This window comes from Palaemon carinicauda, chromosome 4 (genome assembly GCF_036898095.1).
Source record: "Palaemon carinicauda isolate YSFRI2023 chromosome 4, ASM3689809v2, whole genome shotgun sequence".
Taxonomy (NCBI): Eukaryota; Metazoa; Arthropoda; class Malacostraca; order Decapoda; family Palaemonidae; genus Palaemon; species Palaemon carinicauda.
The window spans coordinates 175342572-175368113 of NC_090728.1; the positions used below are offsets into that span (position 1 = coordinate 175342572).

Here is a 25542-nt window from a genome sequence, read left to right on the forward strand (position 1 = left end):
GCACTCATTATTTCTTTGGTCTTTAACAGGACCATTCTCATAGGGCTTCATTACAGCATTTCTGAAATGAAAGGTAAAAATTGAAGGAAGGGAAAGCTGGAGAAGTAGGACAGCTAGCTGGGAATCTGGAAAAGGAAGTGGACGAACACTTAAATGAAAAATAAGCAATACAGATGGGGACCTAAGGAACACTACGAAAACCTTGAATATTAACTGCCGTGAACACCATAAGGTATGTTGTAGGCTGTAGGCCCTACAGGGGACCTAGCACTTCCACCATTATTAAAACTTACCTCTAGGGGTTGGCTGTCTACTATCAGCTGGAATGTACTTTGAAAGGCGCACAGAGGGTAGAGGTAGGAATCCGCCTGTTAAGGGCATAACATCCAAGATAACACTTTGGCGCACTCCGCCTTCAAGAGTAAGGACACCTGAAATATTCAGTGAAAACAATTGATATTACTTAACTGTGAGAGCATTTACTTGTAATGGGACACAGTTTATCATCATCTAGCTTTTATAGAAACATGACTTTTTCAGCTATAACTCTCTTGTGTATGTTATATACAGTGCAGTAATTAATAAATTCTATAGAATATATCAAACATTGGCAGAGAATTGCTGCCATCCCTCAAAGTAAGTTTGAACTTGTAAAATCTTCAACATAGACAGCAATATCTGTATAAAAAAAAACTATAATCATTCAATGCTGTTTCAAAATTCCAAGCTGGGAATTTATATATATCTTCCAGTTATCCAGACATCCTACAATAATATAGAATTAAGAGGTTTAACTAAGCTTTCACTACTACAGTTCAATTATTATTCTTGAAACATAACTAAAATACAACAGAGGATAACCTTGAAATATAGCAATAAGCAAATTTATTGAAAAAATTGTGCATGAATAGGAATGTGGACATGTAAATGCTATTAATCACAGGCAAAAGTTGAGAAAATAGCAAGGACCAGTGCCTGAATTGTGGTTACAAAGAATTTGGCTCTATGCACATGGATACTCTCTCTCCTATCACTTTGCATCCTCTACTGCTTTATTAACAGTATTTTCATAGAATATTACTTGGGTACTACATTGTCAATGATGAAACATTGCATGTCATTTTTTTAGCAAGGAAATGGTTTCTAAATGCTATACAGTATACTGTAGTCTATTTTCTTACATCGAAACTACTTTACATTTTCAGAGTGTCACCTATGAAATTGGCTATAGTAGTTTAAATATTAGATAAACCAATATGACAAAAATAACAGTAGCTGTAGACCTCAATCACTATTAATGACAAAACACTGAACTTTACTAGCCAGGAAGCATTCATCTTGGAACTTAATTCCTTCTTCCATAATTCATACTTAGATTACCATTCTGATGAAAAGTCAAACACACTACAGATATCATTTCATGTTACAAACCTGCTGTCCTGCCGCACACAGCCCACATTGTCTGATCTGCAAGTACTTCATACATGATAGAATGAGATGATGGCTGTGATTCCTGTCCATTAGCATCAGCAGATAATGATGCCACTTGTTGCAAAGCAATATGCAAGTGACACATGTTTCCAGCTCGACACAATTCTGAACCCTTGCTAGGTTCTACTTTTGCTCGGATAGTGTAGAGAGTCTGTAAGAAATTATTATAATTTTATCATCAAAATTTGATTGAATAATGACAGTAAAAATAAATGGATACATATAAAGTGTCCATGGAAAAAATCATTGCTTTAATAATACATGGCTATGATAGAAAAAGCTGACTTCCTATTTAGAATGTGCAAAACTGCGTCTTGGGTGGGAGCATACTAAACCAGGTTACAGACTTTTACTCACTGTCTGGGGTGAATAGTAGTCTTTAAGAAATAAAGGGAATACTATGTTGTAGGGAAGGAAATCTTGGAAGTAGTATAAAATATGCTACTATAAGAAGTGGATATTGCAAGACAGTTAAAAAAAGAGTACCAACAGTCTGGATGAAATATTTAAAACTTAGTATGCATGCTTAAGCTTTGTACTACTCTCTGCAAATAAGCCATGGGTACTGGCAAAGAAAATGAAAGAAATATTGAAAGGTGTGATCCCAAATGTCTAGGATAATTTTCAAAGTTATAGAGGAATATAGAACAAAACATACCGAGATGAAAACAAAGATCTTAAATGTAAATACAGTACAATTGAGTTATCTTACACTATCATAAAACAATTTTAATATCATGATTTGATATTTAATCTTGCAAAATCATTTTATTTTATACTGCCCTAAAGCAAACTAGGTTCATAAATAAAAAACCTGCAATACACTGTAAACATCTACATTTACAAATGAATCTACATTTATTAGTAAATTTACTTTTTTATGTACTACATTAAACTTAAATTCATTTGTTTGTAAGCTTTAAATCAACTCTTATAAGCCAAATATTTAGACTGCATTTATAAATAGAATACAAAACTGGGAATGGTTATGGGAATGGTTATTTGTGGTTTAGCCTAGGGACAAGTAAATTCAGAAGAAATTCAACTCAAGATGTATTTTGTTTTTAAGTATAGAGAGATTTTTTCGTTTTAATCATTTTATAGCACCCATTGGCGTCAGACATTTGAGTACATGGTAATACAGTAATATTGTTTACATCTACATTGTAATTAAGTTATGTCAAAAGAATAAGAAATAAAGTATATACAGACATTTAAGTACATATTAAAACAATATTGTTTACATCTACAGTACATAATGGAGAGAGAGAGAGAGAGAGAGAGAGAGAGAGAGAGAGAGAGAGAGAGAGAGAGAGAGAGAGAGAGAGAGATATCAAATATTTAATAAACTTACCTTGTAATCTTGGAGATCAAATGAAGAGGCATATGTTCGAACTTCCTCCTCTAAGGGCTGGTTATTTTCATTAAGGGGCCTGTACTTCACGGAAAATTCAAGTTTTAGTGTTGGTGTTGCATCCTGTTGATAATCTACACCAACTTCCCACATGTAACTAGCTGATTGATCAGTACAGACCACCTAGAATAATATGATTACAAAATTAATTGACTTTATAACCAAAGGGACTAAGTCAATATACAAATATAATCTAAAACAACTTCAAGCCCCAAACACTATCCTTTATTTATATTCATATTTAAAAACATGAAAGATGAAATTCAATAAAAAATTTTCTACAGCAGAAAGATTGTCAGGTCACTTTATCTGCACCTTGAAATACATGGAGAGTCTTGAATTGTATTTGGGCTCAAGTGACTAAAAAAAATAAAATCCTGTTGATAAAGAATTCGTTCCAGAAGAAAACGCCACATGCCTCTCATTCTTATTTTATTTTTGGGGGCAAATATTCATATTCGCTTAAAGAGCGTTTTTATCTTTTTTGGCCCATAACTCAAAATCTATCCTATCTAGACAAGTTTATTGAAATTCCAATTATTATGTCATACAATATAACTTTTTAGAAAAAAATATTTTGATAATAAAATAAATTTTTGAATATACTTACCCGGTGATTATAATAGCTGCAACTCTGTTGCTCGACAGAAAAACTCTACGGAAAAATTCGCCAGCGATCGCTACACAGGTAGGGGGTGTACTCAACAGCGCCATATGTCGTTCAGATACCCAGTACTCATTGTAAACAAAGAACTCAATTTTCTCCTCGGTCCACTGTGTCTCTATTGGGGAGGAAGGGAGGGTCCTTTAATTTATAATCACCGGGTAAGTATATTCAAAAATTTATTTTATTATCAAAATAACATTTTTCAATATTTAACTTAGCCGGTGATTATAATAGCTGATTCACACCCAGGGGAGTGGGTAGAGACCAGCAAAATATGTTTACATCATATGAGCTAAGAATTTTTATTTCATTTTAGAAGTTATCAAAATAACTAAACAAAATAAATAGGTACCTGGTAAGGAAGTCGACTTGAACAATTACTCTGCCTTTTTAAGTACGTCTTCCTTACGGAGCCTCGCGATCCTCTTAGGATGCTGTGCGACCCCTAGGATCTGAAGTATCAAGGGTTGTAACCCATACAACAGGACCTCATCAAAACCTCTAATCTAGGCGCTTCTCAAGAAATGACTTTGACCACCCGCCAAATCAACTAGGATGCGAAAGGCTTCTTAGCCTTCCGGACAACCCAAAAACAACAATAACAACATTTCAAGAGAAAGATTAAAAAGGTTATGGAATTAGGGAATTGTAGTGGTTGAGCCCTCACCCACTACTGCACTCGCTGCTACGAATGGTCCCAGAGTGTAGCAGTTCTCGTAAAGAGACTGGACATCCTTAAGATAAAAAGACGCGAACACTGACTTGCTTCTCTAATAGGTTGCGTCGATTATACTTCGCAGAGATCTATTTTGTTTAAAGGCCACGGAAGTTGCGACAGCTCTAACTTCGTGTGTCCTTACCTTCAGCAAAGCTTGGTCTTCCTCATTCAGATGGGAATGAGCTTCTCGTATTAACAGTCTGATAACATAGGATAAAGCATTCTTTGACATAGGCAAAGATGGTTTCTTAACTGAACACCATAAAGCTTCAGACGGGCCTCGTAAAGGTTTAGTTCGTTTTAAATAGAACTTAAGAGCTCTTACAGGGCATAAGACTCTTTCTAGTTCATTTCCAACCATACGATAAGCTTGGAATATCGAACGATTTTGGCCAAGGTCGAGAAGGCAGCTCGTTTTTGGCTAGAAAACCAAGTTGTAGAGAACATGTAGCCGTTTCAGATGAGAATCCGATGTTCTTGCTGAAGGCATGAATCTCACTGACTCTTTTAGCTGTGGCTAAGCATACCAGGAAAAGAGTCTTTAAGGTGAGATCTTTCAGGGAGGCTGATTGTAGCGGCTCGAACCTGTCTGACATAAGGAATCTTAGTACCACGTCTAAATTCCAACCAGGTGTAACCAAACGACGCTCCTTCGTGGTCTCAAAAGACTTAAGGAGGTCCTGTAGATCTTTATTGTTGGAAAGATCTAAGCCTCTGCGACGGAAGACTGATGCCAACATGCTTCTGTAACCCTTGATAGTGGGAGCTGAAAGAGATCGTTCTTTCCTCAGATATAAGAGGAAGTCAGCTATTTGAGTTACAGAGGTACTGGTCGAGGATACGGATACTGACTTGCACCAGTTTCGGAAGATTTCCCACTTCGATTGGTAGACTCTAAGGGTGGATGTTCTCCTTGCTCTAGCAATCGCTCTGGCTGCCTCCTTCGAAAAGCCTCTAGCTCTCGAGAGTCTTTCGATAGTCTGAAGGCAGTCAGACGAAGAGCGTGGAGGCCTTGGTGTACCTTCTTTACGTGTGGCTCACGTAGAAGGTCCACCCTTAGGGGAAGTGTTCTGGGAACGTCTACTAGCCATTGAAGTACCTCGGTGAACCATTCTCTCGCGGGCCAGAGGGGAGCAACTAGCGTCAACCTTGTCCCTTCGTGAGAGGCGAACTTCTGCAGTACCTTGTTGACAATCTTGAACGGAGGGAATGCATATAGATCTAGATGTGACCAATCTAGGAGAAAGGCATCTATATGAACTGCTGCTGGGTCTGGGATTGGTGAGCAAAATATTGGGAGCCTCTTGGTCATCGAGGTTGCGAAGAGATCTATGGTTGGCTGGCCCCAGGTGGCCCAAAGTCTCTTGCATACATCCTTGTGGAGGGTCCATTCTGTTGGAATTATTTGTCCCTTCCGACTGAGACAATCTGCCATGACATTCAAGTTGCCTTGGATGAACCTCGTTACTAGTGATATGTTTAGACCTTTTGACCAGGTGAGGAGGTCCCTTGCGATCTCGTACAACGTCAGAGAGTAGGTCCCTCCTTGCTTGGAGATGTACGCCAAAGCCGTGGTGTTGTCCGAGTTCACCTCCACCACTTTGCCTTGAAGGAGAGACCTGAAGCTTTTCCAGGCCAGACGTACTGCCAGTAGCTCCTTGCAGTTGAAATGCATTGTCCTTTGACTCGAGTTCCATATTCCCGAGCATTCCCGACCGTCTAATGTCGCACCCCAGCCTACGTCCGATGCGTCCGAGAAGAGAACGTGGTTGGGAGTCTGAACAGCCAGGGGAAGACCCTCTCTTAGGTTGATATTGTCCTTTCACCAAGTCAGACAAGACTTTATCTTTTCGGAAACCGGGATCGAGACCGCTTCTAGCGTCTTGTCCTTTTTCCAGTGAAAAGCTAGATGGTATTGAAGAGGACGGAGGTGTAGTCTTCCTAGTGACACAAATTGATCCACGGATGACAGCGTCCCTACCAGACTCATCCACAGCCTGACTGAGCAGCGTTCCTTCTTCAGCATCTTCTGGATGGATAGCAGGGCTGGGGGCTGATCGTCTTGTTGTTCAGCAACGTCCTCATCAGAGGGTTCCTCATCCGAAACTGATGAGGAAACGGCAACGGAGTGGGCAACGTCTGGCTCGCTGAATCCGGTCGCACTGGTGGATGCGTGACGGAGCCGGACGCAATATCATGGAACTGCTGCACAGTCTGTGAACTGTCAACAACTATGGGTGCGCGAGGAAGCACAGCGTCAACCCGAGACTGTCTAGACCGTCTGGGTTGTGCAGTCAACACCCTACCGGGTTGCTGAGGTTGACGCACTGCGTCAAAACAAGTCACCTCTGCTGGTTGTTGAACGTCCTGAACGTCAACAACCACCTCCGAGCGTCGCTTAATGTCAACGTGCGGCTGGCAACCCACACTGGGTCGCATCGGTGGAGGAACCACCTCAACTGGCAGACGCGAGTAGGTTACCTCAGCGTCAACAGGGCGCACAACCGACCGGTTGGAAGGTTGTTGGCCAGAAGGTTCGGTAGCAACCTTCTCCGCATTTAAGTCCTCTATCAAGGACGCAAGCTTGGACTGCATGTCTTGCAGCAAAGCCCATTTAGGGTCTACGGGAGCAGGTGTGGCAACAGACGGGGTTAGCGACTGAGGCGGAACCGTTTACCATCCCTGAAAGCCTTGTTATGCGTGACATAATAGTACAGCAAAACTTCAAAGGCTCGACAACAGCTGTGAAGTTGACCTGTAAACAACTTGGAGCGTCTCCTGGCTAGGCGCCAGGGAGAGTCTACCAGAATTGAGAAGTCTATCTGGGCAGAGGCATGAACTCCCAAGCCGAGAACTTCTCTCGTGTCATATCAGACTCTCGCTCTATAAACCAGTTTAAAAGAAGGGAAAGCAAAGGCTGTATCCCCCAAACTCCTCCTGGTGAAAAACCAGTCGCCTAGCCAACGTAACGCTCTCTAGGAGAGCGAGAGAGCACTAGCTTAAAAACAACAGCTTCGAGGTAGCTAGGCCTAGTGTAAGCTCTGACGTTTAGGCGAACGAGGAGCAGCAGTTACAAAAAGATCCGGACGAAGATCCTTAAAAAAATCATCATGATTTAATTAAAGTCCATAGGAGGCTAAGCAGCTTTAGGCTCCTCTCCATCTGACAGAGTCCTCAAGGGAATATCAGTAGGAGGGAGAACAGCAACTTCCTCATCTACAGGTACCTTGTCCGATAAAAGCTGAGTCTCTCACTGGTGCATTAGTAGCGGACCAGAACGCAACGTCATGTAACTGCTTGACAGTCTGTGAACTGTCAACAACTGAACTGTCAACCACAACAGGTGCGTGAGGACGCACAGCGTCCACTCGAGACTGCTTTGACTGCCTATACTGAGCAGTCAAAACAACTCTAGAATGCGGAGGTTGACGCACAGCGTCAAAACAAGTCAACTCCGATTGTTAGTGAACGTCTTGAACGTCAACAGGAGCATCAGCCAGTGGCCTAACGTCCAAATGCGGCTGAAAAACCACACGAGACCGCATCGAGTGTGGTTCTAAACAACCTGACTGACGTGACTAAGCTACGCCAACGTCAACAGTAAGCACAAAGGAACGTTAGGTTGGCTGAAAGCCAGGATATCGATGAGATAAACGGCTAGACTCAACGGACTAATCGGCAGAATAGTCTTCCATAAGGGAGGCAAGCATATACTGCATATTTTGCCATACAACCCCTTAAGGATCAACGGAAATGGTTGTGGTAATAGACGAGGGTAACGTCTGTGACCGCAACACTTTGCCTACAAAAAAAGACTCTCGGAGTCTGTGTTACGCTTTTGTTAGGCGGCGAGCAGTTATCCGATGACTGCATAGGGTCAGAGCTGTCCTAATGGTTGTAACCAGGACGCTGGACCTGTCCTGAAAGGACTGACTTTCGCTTAAGGGCTTCGAAACCTTGTGACAGGTTTCTTATGCGAAAAGCCTACGGATGGCGAGGAGAAACAACGTCTCTCTCGTCTTATGGTAGGGGAGATCTTGGTAAGATACACCCGATACCATAGAGGGAAAACGTCTGTTCGTTGGTCAAGGCCTCTCGAACCCATAAGTCGTTTGACATTACTTCTCCCCTGGGCTTGGGAGCATGTAAGAGGTCCCGGACTAGGTGAACGACAGGCACGAACAGACGAACCCTCGGACGCAACACTGTAACACTTTGCGCCTCGGACGCAACACTGTAACACTTTGCGCATATCACTTTATCACTTCGATTTTCTGTTTTGCACTTATTTCTACCTGAAACACGCAATTCTACCCTTCATTAAAAGGTAGTAATTGCGAAATCAGTCGTATAATGCAAGCTCATAATACCAGCAAAAAACAGAAAACATATTTTAAGATAAAAAAAAAAAAAAAAAAATCAGTGGCTGGGAAAGAGACTAAACACTAGTTCATATAACTACGTTTTCAATCTCTCACCGCACATAGCCTGGGGACGAGAATAAAAACCTAAAAACGTTTTATCCTTCCTCCCCGTACAGCGACTAGGGATGTGAGTAACACGAGAACAACGTTACCCGCTTGAACGGAACGTTTTCTCTCCTCTCTCTCCCTCCGTCTCTATCTCTCTCTCTCTTTCTCTCTTGATTTCGCACCTAAGAGAAGAGCCCAATTATATATCGTCAAAAAAAAAAACATGTTATTTGACTAAAGGAAAAAACTGAAAGGTTTTTCAAATAAAAAGTTCCTTTAAATTCGAATTTAAAACATTTAAGCTAAGAAAGAATGAACAAAACGTCAGAATCGATTTACTCTTACTGCAAAGTGAAACTGTGATACACTCTCTCTCTATCGTAACGATAGAGCGCATGTTGAACGTCCTGAACGTCAACAACTGCGTAGCATAAAAAACTAAACGTTAGTTCATCTTTGAAAACAGTACGAAGACTATCAAAGAAATTCTTTCATAAAATATTACATTTAAAAAGTTTTAAATCCTTAGCTCTTTAAAAGCTAAAGACGATATAAAGGGCTCAACGTTGATTAACTTCGGTTTCCAAGTTAGGACCGCCTACTCTCAGGAAAGGTCTATATAAACAAAGCATTAAAATTTATTTTTATATGTTTATAAAAAATGGAAAGTTAATCGAAGAGGCCTAATAAAGGCGGAGAGATATAAAATATATAGAGGAAAATCTATAACGTGATAAGATAATTACTAAAAGCCTAAACACACTTCCGTCTAAGGGAAGGGTCGGCCATTTAAAAGTGAAAGAAAGTCCATACTCTCTTTGTCACCATAATTAAATCTATCCAAAACGAGTTCAAGATTTAAGATGAAGATAAAACACCTGCATAGCGAAAGCTCAAAACTAGAATAGTGTACTTCACCAAATAGTTGTGAAAACAAATCCAGTTAGCAACAGCGAATTAGTAGGTCTTGCCGGTAGCCCGACAGAGAGAAAATTTGAGTTCTTTGTTTACAATGAGTACTGGGTATCTGAACGACAGATGGCGCTGTTGAGTACAGCCCCTACCTGTGTAGCGATCGCTGGCGAATTTTTCCGTAGAGTTTTTCTGTCGAGCAACAGAGTTGCAGCTATTATAATCACCGGCTAAGTTAAATATTGAAAAATAATGCTTCAGTTCAAACATTAAGATTCGCTACAGCGATGTGAAAATTTCAATTATTTTAGTTTTTCACTAGTAGCCAAATCCCTGATTGGGTACAACATGATGTGCAACATATTGCAGTTATCAAAGCCAAGTCTTTATCAATAGCAAAAAATCAATAATACCAAAGCTACATATTTCTATTACTTGTATACTCATTACCCTTAATTTATAGAAAAAAATAGCTTTCAATGACACTTGGTCAAAAAGAAAAGTGATCCAGGAAAAGGATAATGTACTGTATAGACTTTGAAATTTACTGATCGAGGTTTTTGAGTTTTAGCATCAATAAAGCAAAAGGTTAGTATTAGATAGCAAAGTCGTCATTTCAAGATTATCATCATTATGTGCATTTAACCATAAAGTGTTATCATCTTCCTTTGAACAAATGTCCACAAAACACTATCATGTCCACAAAACACTATCACTGTGCGACGTCCATCCTTTACCCAATGATGTAGGCCTTGTACTTCATCAAAGGCTATTTCCTACTCTAAAATAGGTCCTTTTATTGTCATAGTTCATCAACTAGATCCTTCCAATTGAGTCCATCCTTTACCCAATGTTGTAGACTTTTTACTTCATCAATGGTTACCTCCATCTCTAAAAATACATATCCTTTGCCTCTTCTTCTTTCATAATTCACCAACTAAACCCTCCAACTGAGAATATATTGATTTATAGAGCCTCACATGGTTTCTCAAACAAAGCAAATTTGAGTCTTCCCTGTCTAAAAAATAAAAAAATTAACTTTTTCAAAAATTAAAATGAGGTCTTACCAAAGACTGGGTGGGTGGATGGAGAGACTTTAACAACACATGTTGCTTAGGATCTAACAGAGAGAGAGTTGGTTCCGAAATTTCAACAGCTCTGCTTACGAGACCTGTCATCGTTACCTAAAAACAAATGCACTTCATCACAAATAAAACAATCTAGGGCTAAATATTTTCAAAGCAGAGAGATCAACATAGTTTATTTCAAGTGAATAAAGTTAAAGTGATTATAAATAAGACTGCATCAAAACAGTGAAACCAGTTTTTACAGTATAATCAACAAATTGAAGGAATAGATTAATTCTGAATACTGTAAATGTTCTATGAAATGATAATGACTGACATGATATAAGGGGTGTATAAACTTGATACTAAAACAAGATTATTGATTCTAAAACATTATTATCAAAATTGTTTGTACAGGTCATAGAGATTTTATCATATTTTCATTAATTACACATACCTACAAAGTACAAACAGTAAGAAACCTTAGGACTACCCAATGATAAAAACTAAATACAAAGTACAGAAGTAGATTCAACTCAGAAAACTGGCTTTGAAAGCATTTGTAAAAGAAAGTTGGTTAAAAATAATCTCTTTTCCAACAACTCTGGATAGTAAAGGTATGTATAATTGCCTCATACATTCCATACTGACTGAATACTTGAGAAAAAAAACTTGAAATTGTTGGTTGGTAAAATGCAAAGAAAATCAATTAATAGATTGTGAAACACTATATATCTAAACACACAAAGTCTTGTTGCATTATAACCTAGTTAGCTTGTGTCAGCTGGATCAGCTAATGGAAAAGTGGGGTGCTTGGAGTTGTATGTGTGAAATTTGCAGCTTCTAAAAGCACTCTCAGAACACATCCGGTTTGTATGGTGGTTGATTAATATAGAATGTTTGGTGTGTACAGTTGTACAATATTAGCAAGCCTACTTGCTCATTCTTTATTTAATAATCAAAATGTAGCTATTATTACATTTTTTCCATAGAGCTACCCCTTATCACAAGAAACATTATCTAAATGCTCTTGCAAACCATTCAAAAGTACTTTACAAATATCTTACCTGGACAAACTTTGACATATTTGCAGTTTGGAGTTTATGGGATGTCATAAATGGTGGAATGAAATGCACATCAATATCTGCTCGCTGCTCTATAAGTGAACTGCTAATGTTAACCTGAAAATATTAAAGAGTACAGTTATTTCTAATGAAAAGTATGGACAGTAAAATAAAATGGGTTTGATTATGTTGCTAGCATGTTGATTTATTTAAGGAAAGCAAAGCAATAGCCAATGCATCTGTTATATGACAAATTTCGAAGTAATTTGTATTTTTCCTAATTACACAAACCCAAGTTCTTTACATAGGAGAGATAATTTAGGGCAAGCTGGTTTAGCCCAAAAAACTTTAACGCAAGTTAGAGCGGGTAGCAGGGTGTAGACCAATCTGCCCAATCACACAATCACCCAGTAGCTGAGCTCACTTTTGATTGCAAGCAGGAATTCTAGGGGGAAGGTGATGGCAGGACAAGTGTGTGTAAAGAACTCAGGTTTGTATAGTTAGGAAAAATAAAACTTACTTCCAAATTTGTCATTTGTTCCTGCACAAATACGAAGCTTTGTAATTCATGTACGAGACTCACTCAAAGGGGAGTGGAAGTCCTATTTCAAATGGCTAAGAACTTTGCCCAAGGATACAAATTTAAACTCAATAGTGTGGGAAGAGCAACCTTAAACCTTAAGAACCATTGGCCCGTCAATGACAAAGGGTTGATGGACTGTGCAACCACAGTGAGTGAGTGGATACTTGCACTGTTACTTTTAACTATTTAAGTATGAAGAGTGGGTTAACACTTCGACACACAGACCCATACATAACCTTACTCCCCCTTGCAAGGAGGGTGGGGACGTAACAAAATACACAAAAGATATATTCAGACCATTAAACGAAAAGGGAGCTGACCTACAGTCTGACAGAGGCCGGCTTGCCGAGTCTATAGAAGCTGTACCCTAAGAAAGGGGATGAGGAAGAAAGAAAAGGCCAGTCATTCCTTTACATTCATCCAAGACTAACACTGTTGTAACCCCTACTCTCGACTGACTGCTACTAGTCCTGCAAGCGAGCTAAGGTAGTTATACCACTTGTTGAGTGGCCCTCAAAGTGCCTAGAGTAAACATATCTAGGGTCCTGTGTTATGTCTTGCAGGTAGAAGGCAGTGTAAGTGGTTTGACTCTTCCACATGCTTGCTTGGAGCACCTGTGCCACAGAGATTTCTTTTGAATGTTAGGGACGTACTTGAGCCCCTGATGTCATGAGCTCTGGGTTGTCAGCCTTCCTGAACAAGGGAAGGATTGAGGGCGCGGTCGATAACCTTCCAAATCCAAGAGGAGATGGTGTTCTTCGTAATTTTCCTCATGGCTTTGCCCATAATGAAAAGCAGACGCTTGAATTAAGGGCAAGCTCCTCTCGTACATTAGAGATAGTGCCTCGACGCCCTTTCAGGATATAGTAACAACTGACCAGGATCGTCAGTTACTTCCCGCAGTCTCTAAATCTGAAAGAGCCTGAACCTACGGTACACTATAGCCATCTTAGCAATACACTCAGGGGTGAAGCCAAGTGTAATCTACACCCATCCCTTTGAATGGGCAATGTCATAGGAGAGACCATGAAACTCGCTGACCCTCTTTGCAGCGGCCAGGCCGAGAAGTAAAACCCTCTTAAGAGCCAAATCCCAATCTGATGCTCGGCTCAATGGTTCGTAGGGAGCTCCTTTCAAGAAACACAGAACCTTGACTACATTCCATGGATGTGGTCTCATTTCCAACTGAGGGCAAGTTAGCTAAAAACTCCATATGAGCATGGAAATTTCCATCGAGGCGGAAATATCAAACCCTTTCAGTCTAAAGACTTGGCTTAAGGCTAAGTGATAGCATTTTTCTGCCGAGGCTGAGCCTTTTTTTTTATAAAGGTATAACTAAAACTTGGCAATAAAGAGTAGAGTGGCTCCGAGTGGTGAGACACCCCCTCCCCTTCCACGACACCAACCACAAAAAATTGCCCACTTCACCTGATAGATGACGATGGAAGACCTTCTGAGGTGTCCGGACATCCGTTTCGTCATAGGGTGTAATCCTCTTTGTGAGAATATGCTGGATAACCTGCAGATGTTAAGTTGTAGGGATGAGACTGTCTTGTGGAAGATCTTGATATGTAGTTGACAATGAAGGTTGTGTAAGGGAGGGAACTCCCTCGGAATCTCTGTCAGCAAAAATAGAAGGTCTGGGTACCATTCTGCTTGCTGTCACAGTGGAGCTATCAGAGTTAGACAGATTATGTGACGATCTCACCTTATTGAGGAGTCTCCTCATTAGGAAGAATGGGGAATGCATACACTTCTAGATTATCCCATGAGTGTTAAAAGGCATCCTGAAACGCCACCTGTGGGTCTGGAAGCTTCCGGTTGAGACACGTTGCAAACAGGTTTATTGGCTGTGAATGCCAGAAAGTCAGGATTTCGTTGGCTACCTGGGAATGTAAAGACCATTCAGAATCAATAATCAGTCTACCTGTTCAGATTATCTACCAAAATGTTCTTCTTGTCTGAAATGAACCAGACTGATAAGGAGATTGCATTGTCTTCCATCCATCACAGAATCTCAACAGCTAAATGGCATGGCTGCTGTGAAAAAGTACCTCTTTGTTTGTGAAGATATGTCACCACCGTTGTCTTGTCGCTCATCAACAATATGGAGCGGCCTGAAAGCTGTTGGAAGTGTTGAAGGGCTAGAAAGGTTGCCCTTAATTCCAGGTGGTTTGAGTGCTATTGCCAATCATAATCAGACCACAGCTTAGAGGCAACGTGTTTTAACAAGTGAGCCCCACACCCTTCTTTTGATGCATCTGCGAAGAGCAAGTCCGGGGGAGGAGAAAGACCAGAGTGTCTTCAGTTGCCACTGAAGTGACCGGAGGCGAAGGCACCTATTGGAGGCCAAACATTCCAAGGAAGTTAGGTCCCCCAGTAAATGTTGTCACTAGTGGACTTGTAGCAAGCCTTGCATCAGAAAGGGATGAGCCAATTCCTTGAATCTTTTGAATCTACTCTTTGATGGGAACACTTCCTAATCGGGTGACTATCTGCATACAGTACCTAGGTATATCAGGTTTTGAGATGGTTGTAAGGAGGACTTCTCAAAGTTTGCCCTGACCCTCAGGCCGAGGCAAAATTTGAGGAGCCTGTCTCAGTGAAGGAGAAGGGTCTCTACAGTCTGCTAGAATCAACCAATCACCTAGATAACGATGGAGATGAATGCTGTAGGCATGGACCTCAGTTGAAACTGTAGTGAACACTCGTTGACTTCTGTGCGGCCATTGACAGGCCTTAGCAATCAACCCGGAACTAATATATCTTTGCACGCAGAACGAATCTCAGATAGCATACTTCCTTCATGACGGATGGATCGGGATCTGTAAGTAAGCGTCTTTTAGATCGTGTGATCATAAAATCCCCCGGTCTAACAGGCTGTCTGACCATGGCTGCAGTCTCTATCTTAACAGAGTCTAAATAACAAACTTGTTCTCTACAAGAAAGAATCAACTAAAGAAGCCTGGGGACCCGTTAACGACCTCCTGGAGCGCACCCTTTTTGAACATAGTGTGGACTTCTGCCCGAAGGGCGATATCCTTAGTTGATCCCGTCTCAAATGTTAATAACCTCACTGTATTACGAATCAAGGGAGGGGGAAACCGGATGAACAGGAAGATATAACCAGCTTGAAAGACGTTGATCGTCCAGGGTTTGGTTCCATGGCACTCCCAACTCTGCCACCTACACCTCAGGCATCCCCCCTCAATAGTATTGCCACCGAGTCGGGGCGCTGTCAACGTTTTCCAGCTTTTCCTCTACTTCTACATGCCTTCCTGCCGTGAAAGGGGTATCTGGCATGAAAGGGCTCCTTAGACATCTTATGCACTTGCCTCGGCAGAGGTGATGTTTTCAGCGCAGCTTGTGCTGAAGAAGGAGGAAGGGAAGTTATGGCTCTGTGGAGAAAGTTTCTCCATTGCTCTGCTACTGCATCGATATCCTCTACGTTAAACAATAACGAGTACGAAATCAGTGAATTACGGACATGAAGAGCTTCTCTCTTTGGAACCTGGCTCTGAAACTTGGAGATGATGGCGTCTTGCCTCTTCAAGATCCAGTTGGCTCACTAGATTACCAAGTTGTAGGCCAAGAACTCAACTGCTCTGGCCCAGGGAAAGCAAGATATTCTTAAAAGCTTTCTGCTTCTATAAGTCCGACAGGTCTTCATTGTCAGCCAGATAACTTGCGGTGCCGGACCAGTAGTCCATCCATGATGAGGTTTGCTAAGTGGCCTTCGTAACCCTCTCCACATAAGCTGCATCTGCAGCCAAAAATGTCACTGGGTAGACTGCCAACTTCTCCAATTTAAGCCAAGGCCGACACTTCCGGATATAAATGCAGAGAAGGTGCTTCATTTAGGATGTTATAATACTTCCTATGCCCAAAGAAAGGAGGAGGAAGTTAACGGGACAAGTTCCTAGCCCTCAAGGAGTTCTTATTTGCGGTGATTAGGGAAATCATCTTGCTAATAAAAAAAATTACTTTTATTCTATCATTAGCTTAGGGCTCAAGATCAATTACATTATCTACAGGGACTTTGAATCTCAATCACATTTCCCATTGATAAGTCTAATCCATAAGCTTCTACCAAATTGAATAATGATGTTCAGCAATGATATGGATCTAATCATATAAATTTTTTGATACTGTATATTCAAATTCATATCCTGAAAACATTAGTTACAACAGTAGAAATTTCTCTGCTACCACCCAGATCATAAAGGAAGTCTTCTAGATAAGAACAATTTAACCCCAACTTTTGAAGTGCACAACAAAAATTTCAACTTCTTTTAAGAGTTTTCTATTATATAGAAAAAGCATTAGGGGATCCTAATACATAAGTACAGTATGCTAGGTTAATAGTGCTAGCAAGACCAAGCAACTGAAACAATGGAAAGTAGAACGAGGTAAACGAGTTTGATGCCTAAATTAAGAATACTGGATTTACAAGAGCTTTTTAACTTGAGAATTCAATCTTTGAATTATTTTGTTCATTTTTAGGGGAATCACTTACTGATGAAGTACAGTATAATGAGTTAACTTCCTTAATTCTAATATCATGAACTCAACCCTTCAAGTCCTTCACCTAATCTACATCCAATTCTCTATGACCCTCTGCTATTATATTCTTAATAAGAAGACATTCTTGGAGAGAGGATGTCCTAAACCCCACAAACATATTAGGCACATTTTCTGTAATGTTCAGCTTCATCTAAATTACACGGCTTAATTTGGACAAAGGATCAACTGATCTATTTCTTCAATGAAGGAATGTGGATAAGTTGAGGAAGATCTTTTGTTTTGAAATCATTCTTAGCCTAAAAGGTAAGATAGAAAATCTTATCGCTAAGCACCTAGATTTTCTTGGGGTAGAAGGGTATACCTTTGTCCATTTATAGTGCTACAAAGTTACAGATGATAAACTTGATACTAACATAGAACATAGTGAATCATTGATCTAAAGTTAAGTTACACCTATCTAATACAGTCATCATTCCAAATTATGTTATGTTTTAAGTGTATAGTTCTTCAAAAGACTCATCCTCTATTTCCAATATCTCATGTGTGTGTAAGTGGGTTTATTCATTTTAATGTGTAGAGGCATAAGATTTTTATCAAGGATTCAAGAAAATAATCCCTTGTTGAATTCTATTATGACCTTTCATGTTATTACCTAAAAAAATATATATTTTCCTTCAAAGGATGCAAAAGTCTAAAATAAAAAGTCAAGATACGCAGAAATTTTCATAAAAAAGAAATCCTTACTGTGTGTTCAACTGTAGATGCATCTCTTTGTGGACCAAGATCAGCTAAAACAGTTAATGGTATTGCTACAGAAGAGAAAGGATCAACTTCAGGTAAGGAGATTTCAATTTCCCGTTCCAAAGGCTTTACTTCGGCGTCTTCTCTGTCCTGGCGAACTGTGAGCCCACGCGATGTCCGTAGTTTGACTGTTGTTCCCTGTAAATTGGGTAGTAATTAATAAGACTTAAAAAAGTACATACTGTTCTCAACTTACAACCTTCTGAAATTGGGCTGCAAGAGACAATATTTCCAATATGAACAAGAAGTTATACAGTATAACTAGCTCCAATCACAAATTTTCATGTATCACAATAAATAACTATATAAATATATATATATACTCGTATGTTTAGACAAGAAAACTCTTTCCAAAATCATTGAAATGACAGTACAGTAATTCACATACTGTAGATAAGTCAGGAAAAGACGCACATTACCCAAATGATTATACAGTGAGCCCTCATTTATCGCGGTAGATAGGTTCCAGACCCGACCGCGATAGGTGAAAATCCGCGAAGTAGTGACACCATATTTACGTATTTATTTAACATGTATATTCAGACTTTTAATACCTTCCCTTGTACGTAGTACTGTTAACAAACTACCCTTTAATGTACAGAACACTTAATGCATGTACTACAGTACCCTAAACTAAAACAGGCACAAATATTAAAGGCGATTTTATATCATGCGTTTCCTAAACACGCCAAAAAGCACGATAAAAAATGGCAACCAATGTTTTGTTTACGTTTACTGTATCTCTGATCATAATGAAGAAACAAACGCATTTACACATCTGTGTATAGGTTAGTTTTTGCTTCGATTATATTGATTATTCAGTACAGTATGTTGATTTTGTTATTACCAATGTTTTACTTAATTTTTCTTAGGACTTCCAAATGAAATGTTTTTCTTTATGACGCCGCCTGAAACGACGGCGTAATAAAGTACGCTCAGTAAACAAACGAAGGCATTTAACGCGCATGATGAAAGTGATAAATAATGATATTACAGTAAAAGCTTTTAGAAAATATGTTATTACAAATATTATTTACCGTATCTATATAAAATCATACATACGTAGCAAAGCAGGAAAACAATTTACGAGAGAGAGAGAGAGAGAGAGAGAGAGAGAGAGAGAGAGAGAGAGAGAGAGAGAGAGTGAGTTGTTTTACGTACGTAAATGTAAATTTTAAACAAAAAAAATAGTCCCATTTCATATAAAATAGGTTATTACAAATATTTTACTTTATCATATTATAGTAGTCTGTATAATACTGTAAAGTTCAGTACAGTATGTTGTTGTTATAGTCGTGGCGATGAAATTCTCACGAAACAAAAACACGACATTCAATTACAACAGCTGATCTCTCTCTCTCTCTCTCTCTCTCTCTCTCTCTCTCTCTCTCTTCGTGTTATACAATACTTACATACTGTATAGATGAAGAAACTAAAATTAGTTTTCTTAGTGTCAATTAAATACGAAACGAAAAAATTATGCCGAGTTTACATCCATTTCAATCGTTGCTAAAAATACGGCATCCGATTTCATCAGCAAACCACTATTTTTTGGGAAACATCATTTTATTCTAGAAAATTGCTACTCTTTAAATAGTTAATTGCACATTAAGAAAGCGTGTACTTTTGTTTTTAAATTTCGGGTGTGTTTTAAAAATCGAGTATTGTTGACTTCTTTTTGTTTTACTTTTGGCTGTGATTAGATCAGCTGACGTCTAGCTGCCGCTCTTGAGAGTGTACGAATACACTAACAAAGTATCGTTTATACCATTTCTTAACTTATTCAAACCGTCAATACAGTTGATACAGTATTACATAAGCACCAATGTGTTATAACCTATCAAATTTTTTTCTTTATTACATTTAAAACAAAACACACACACTCTCTCTCTCTCTCTCTCTCTCTCTCTCTCTCTCTCTCTGTGGGCTACTTTTCACTACCTCCCATTCCTTACCTCTCTCTATCTTTCTAACAAATGATATCTTTGTTGCTCCTCAAAGTTTCATTTATATTGAAAATCAATCATGATTCAATTTTCCTTACTTTCTCCAATCTCGCACCATCGGTCACATCGTGGTATTTTCGAAATTTCCGGAAAATCCGCGATATATGTATATACATGGGTTATGAAAAAAATCCGCGAAGTGGTGAATCCGCGATGGTTGAACCGCGAAGTAGCGAGGGATCACTGTACAGTAGACTTACTAGTAGCTACTTATGCGAAGTAATGGAAACAACAGTAAATGCTTGATTTACTTTTGTTCCACATAATCTACAATGATATCCGAGATTTATTTTAGCCTAGATCTCTACAAAATTTTTGTTTTTGTCTTCAAAAATTATTTTCAAAGAGGATTTGAATATAAGCAGATCATAACTGCTACTTTCTTTGACAAATAAGGATTAGGATTTCCTAATTCTAGCAAGTGTCTACATACACAGTAATACCTCAAGATACGAGAATAATTCGTTCCAGGACCAAGTTCATGATTCAATTTGCTCATATCTCAATTCAATTTTTCTCATATAAAATAAATGACAAAATTTGAATCTGTTCTGGCTCTCTAAGACACCAAGATCAATGATAATATTAATGAAAAAATTACAAATTTGAAAGATTTGTATTTTTCCTAACAATATAAACCTGGGGCTATTTATAGGGGATATTACTTTCAGCTACGCCGAAAGTAATATCACCTATAAATAGCGAGGATTTGTAAAGAGTGACAGAACAAACATGTTTTTAATTGTTATACTTTATAGACATACTATAGACACACAATGATATGATAAATGTTTACTTTGATATGAATTAAAATGTGGCATTATTAAGAGTTCTTACCCTTGATACAGACAACAGTGGCTAATGGGTGTGTGTGTGGAGGGAGGGAGGGAGGGAGAGGGAGGGAGGGAGGGAGGGAGGAGGAAGGAAAGGGAAAAAGTTGGATATAACCCTATTACTATTGTTCCTTAAACATAGTGTAACATTTAAACTTAAAATTAACTTAACTGAACTTAGATCAATATTTTTAAACTTTATATTCTTTTCTACTTTTTTTTTACTTTTTTCAATCGTGTGTGTACTCCGGTCATAATGACGTGCCAACTCACTCACACGAAACCCTTGATAACTTCATGCTTCATCTCCATCATACATTCTTTCTTGTCACTGCCAACCTTACCAATTGCTTTCTTAGGACCCATCACTTATTATAAAGAATGTTCACAAATACAGTGAAAATCAGGTAAATAATGTGACCACAATATGGGAGATGTGTACAGAAGTCGACAACCACAGGAACTGGATGAGTTATTCAGGCTTAGAGCAGTCCCAAGTACTCATGCAGTCTAGCATTAGCGTCTGTGTTTAATATCTCAATTTTGTGCTCGTATCTAAATAAATAATTTTGCTCAAAGGCTGGTTCTTATCTCGGAATGTTCGTATGTTGGAGCACTCGTATTTTGAGGTATTACTGTACTAATCAACCTAAGCAACAGCCATATCATGAATTCCAACAGCTGTTTTTTTGTAATGTGTAGTTTTTCTTTAAAAGTGACTACAATATAATCTCGCAGCAACGGACACTGTTACTATGGACTTCGGATATACCAGATTAAATTCAGGTAACTAGAGTAGCATTCTGTTGGCAAAGGTCACTATAAGAAGTAAATAGTTCTTAGATCTTCATATTTATTTACTGTATATTTATTTCTATTAATTCTATTTAAATGAAATCCACTTTTTTTTATGCGAGCCCCTCTCCGAACATGTAAACCCAATCAGCTGATCTAAAGCAACCACTCTTGAGGACATGCCAACATAAATTACAAGTAGTATTCTGAACACTGTATATGTAAGAATGATCTTATTACAAATGTTATTTTACTTACTGTAATGTAACAAATTCAAAATAAACAAAAGAAAGCTGCTTCTATATCATGTTTCCCCTACATATGACGCGAAAAGGGAAATGCAACGAACAAATGAACAAAAGCATTTACACATCCAATTGATAACTAATGACAGTAGTAGCTTTGAGTAAACTGTAGGTAAACTATGGTAATCTATAACATAGAGCATTGATATTTGTGCAGTATTTATTATACAATGCTTTGAATAAGTTTGGAAATTTCATTTAGAGCCCAACTGATTATATGTAAACGTTGTAAGCTGATTCAAGCTACCACTATCAAGGATATGTACGCATTTAAATATATATTTTTAATAAAATTTTGACACTTATTCAAACTGTCACATAATAACAAAGGTTTCATACAGTTTACTAAAACCTATAAGTACCGTTAGTTATCACTTGAATGCATAAATGCATACGTTCATCCGTTTATTCATTTGTTTTTTCTTTCGTTCATTTATACACTTATTTGTTCGCTCGCTCATTGTGTTGAAATGTAAGCAAACAAGGCTTCCCTTCTGGGCATCGTATGCAGGGAATATGTGACATAGAATCGATTTTATTTAGTTTATTTTAAATTTTTAAGCATACATTAAGTAAAATGAAATTGTAATAACATATTTAAATAACCAAAACCTAAATTATATGCTTACACAGATGGTTTCATGATTTAGTAGTCTTTAAACCACAAAAATGAGATAAGTTGAAATTAGTCTTCATTTTTTATATTGTCCATCAATAGGTCATTTTATGATCAGATATATGCAATACAGTATTCATATTTATTTACTTATTCATTTACAATAAAGTATTCTTGTATACCTTATTTTATGATTTTCTTTGCCCTAGATATGATTAAGGAAGTAGCAATATCTCCCAGATTACTCAATATTATTTTCGGATGCTGTATTGTTTGTTTTGATATGGCCCATGATTGAAGTAATCTTAATTTCTATGAGTTTTATTTTACATTTTTTAAGTATATTAGTTAATTTTTGTGTATCATTTAATCTAATTCCTTAATTATGTCATCCTAAGGTGAAAAACAAAAGTGCGATAATCTCAGCAACTCGTTTTGATGTTAGCCACACATTTAGCATAGACTGTAGGCCTATAGCCTATGGATTTTGGTACAATTTTGCTTGATTTCCTGCATGGGGAAACTTTTTGCGATACAACGGAATATTGACGGTACCGAACACCTTTTCCTCCCTTATTAGTCAATTATTACAAGGTTCTACTATAATTTGAAGTGTATTTTATTTCTTTTACTTTCAACAATTCCCCATTTAGAGTCTTTTATTGCATCATTTTCCATTCTTGCTGTAAACATTTGTATTTTAGATGCATGGGCTGTTGAGCTAACCAACAGTTTTTCTATAATTACTCTGTTATCAATAAAGCATAAAGTAAACATTTAACGCACAATCTTCTGCAAATTAACTAGTCAGATTAAAGGAATATTTTAATCCTAATTAAAGAAAAGGCATTTACGATACAGTATTAAGTAATCTTAACATGTATAGTAAAACAGCCAACTTCCTCTTTCATACTTAATTCTACCAAACTATCTTATATTCTGTGTTGCATAACTTATTGCTTTTTAGGGATACTGTACTTGTATGTTTGGAAAAAATTTAGAAGCATATTTACTCCTTTTTTTGTTAAAAATAAGTAGACTAACCTACGTTGCCAAGAATTCAAAAGCTACATTAGTTGCTACTATCGATATTTCTTTGTTGTTTCATGTCGTAGCTGTGAATGTTACCTAAAAAATAATGATTAGGTAGTTTAATGAAGGGTAATCTATGAACACAATTTAGTATATAATGCACAATGATCAAAAACATTTTTCTAATTTTCCTTTTTACATTACTGTGAGGTACTGTACTTTTATCAAAAGATAAAATATTACTAACAAGAAATCTCCCCTTTTTTTAAAAATAGCTAGTTTATTTAGCTACTGTCACAAATTATAATACAAGAATCAATCATATTCAGAATATGTTTTCTTTAGCATTTTATAAAAGTAAAATTAAATTTAGAATTAAAGAATTGTTAAAGCATTAAAAATGAATTTAATCTTTGGACTTTAAATGAAAACAAATATATGAAGACATTAGCAACAAATTTTAAAATTTTAACTGATAATCAACTGATTAGAATGACTGAGTATGTGTGACAAGACAAAAAACTCATTTAGACTTTCCACTGTTAATGTAAATTAGTATCATAATTTCTCATTAGTTTATAATGTTTGTAAATTGATTGTAAACTTATTTTACTTAATTTCAATGTACCCTTTAATTAATATTACAGTTGATTTTATTCAAAACTTTAAAGGGTCATATCAACAACAGGAAACTACCACATTCATCACTGTAATGGCAAAAGCAAGTGAAGGAAGTTATGAAATGAATATTTTCATATTCTAATAATTTGTAACTAGTATCTGTACAGTTATTTGGAATAATTTTTAAATACTAATATCCCAAATTTTTAGTAATTTGTATTTTTCCTAACATACTTACCGAGAACTACTTTCTTAGGAGGTACCTGGAAACTCCTCTCAACCGACCAGAGTTTTGTGTAGTCTACCCTACTTCCGTTTTCTGTGAGGATCACCTCGGGCGGAAGGATACGTGCCCTGAGGCTAACCCCGAGTCAGGCCACATGCTAGCTTGGGTCTCGACCCTCAGTAAGTTCTTGGAAGCTAAAAATACCTAAGGGTCAGTAAGGCACTCGTGGAAGGAAGGGAGGGCCATTACCCGAAAGTAGTTCTCGGTAAGTATGTTAGGAAAAATACAAATTACTAAAAATTTGTGATTTGTTCCAACACAGAGACTTACCTCGAACTACTTTCTTAGGAGACTTACACTTTAGGAGGTGGGAGTGTCTACCTGACCAAGACCCAACTAAGCAGAACGGCCGTGAACCTAGATAGGAGACTAGGTTCCAAAGGTTGTCGGAAACCGAAACGTAGGAAAAACTACACAAAGAGCTCATACTAGTGTCTAAGTACTCACCCTTAAAAAATTTCTTGCTGTTGTGTTCAATGACGAAGCTGTGATGTCTTGTGCAGGCTCTACCTGGTCAAATCTCCGGGGAAAGAAGAGAAAAGAGAAGACAAGGGGAAAAGGGAAAACGAACCTGTGTCTTTTTGGTCTTGATACCCGCGATTTTACCTGGGGCTTTGGCCGTTAAATCGCTTGGAGCGCGGAGATGACTGTCCCAATAGAGAACCCGTCTAGAGACTTCCTCGAACATTCCTTGAGGTAGTGGGTTGTGAATGTAGATTGGTTTGACCAGGTGCCTGCTCTGAGGATCTGCGCTACTGCCATGTTTCTCTCAAAGGCAAGAGAGGTACTTATACCCCTAATGTCATGTGGTCTGGGATTACCTGGTAGGAGAAGACCGGCACTACTATAGGCCTTGATGATCACCTGTCTAAGCCAAAAGGAGATGGTATTCTTAGAGACCGGCTTTCTCACCGTGCCCGTGGAGACGAAGAGGTTCTTGATACCAGGCCGGAGACTGGCAGTCCTCTCCAGATATTTCCTTACGGCTCTGACTGGACACAACTTCAAATCTTCCGGATTACCTGACCGAGGAATTGCTGGAACAGTGAACCCCTCAAATTTTGGATCCCAGACAGCTGGATTCAGTGTTTTAGCCACAAATGAAGGAACTAACTTGAAGAAGATCTCACGCCAACCTCTTGTATGCGAGACTTCGTAGGACAAACCATGGATCTCGCCCACTCTCTTAGCTGAAGCCAAAGCCAACAAGAAGACAGTCTTGAGAGTGAGATTTCTATCTACTATGTCCTTCAAAGGTTCAAATGGTGGCTCACTCAGCATTTTCAGAACTCTAGCCACATCCCATTGCGGCACCCTGGAGGCATGGGGAGGACA

The 25542-nt window shown here is 38.3% G+C and overlaps 1 protein-coding gene across 2 annotated transcripts in view; it reads right to left on the reverse strand.

The window, feature by feature from the left end:
• The window catches only part of SIDL (SIDL trafficking protein particle complex subunit 10), a 137397-nt gene that overhangs the window by 17728 nt on the left and 94127 nt on the right, over positions 1 to 25542 (reverse strand). For both annotated transcript variants that reach the window (XM_068372761.1, XM_068372760.1), the window contains exons 18-23: positions 17657 to 17851; positions 11809 to 11922; positions 10742 to 10858; positions 2846 to 3028; positions 1432 to 1642; positions 294 to 431 (exon numbers count right to left, since the gene is read on the reverse strand). In XM_068372761.1, coding sequence (XP_068228862.1) covers positions 294 to 431; positions 1432 to 1642; positions 2846 to 3028; positions 10742 to 10858; positions 11809 to 11922; positions 17657 to 17851 — 958 coding nt within the window. The remainder of the gene's footprint in view (positions 1 to 293; positions 432 to 1431; positions 1643 to 2845; positions 3029 to 10741; positions 10859 to 11808; positions 11923 to 17656; positions 17852 to 25542) is intronic.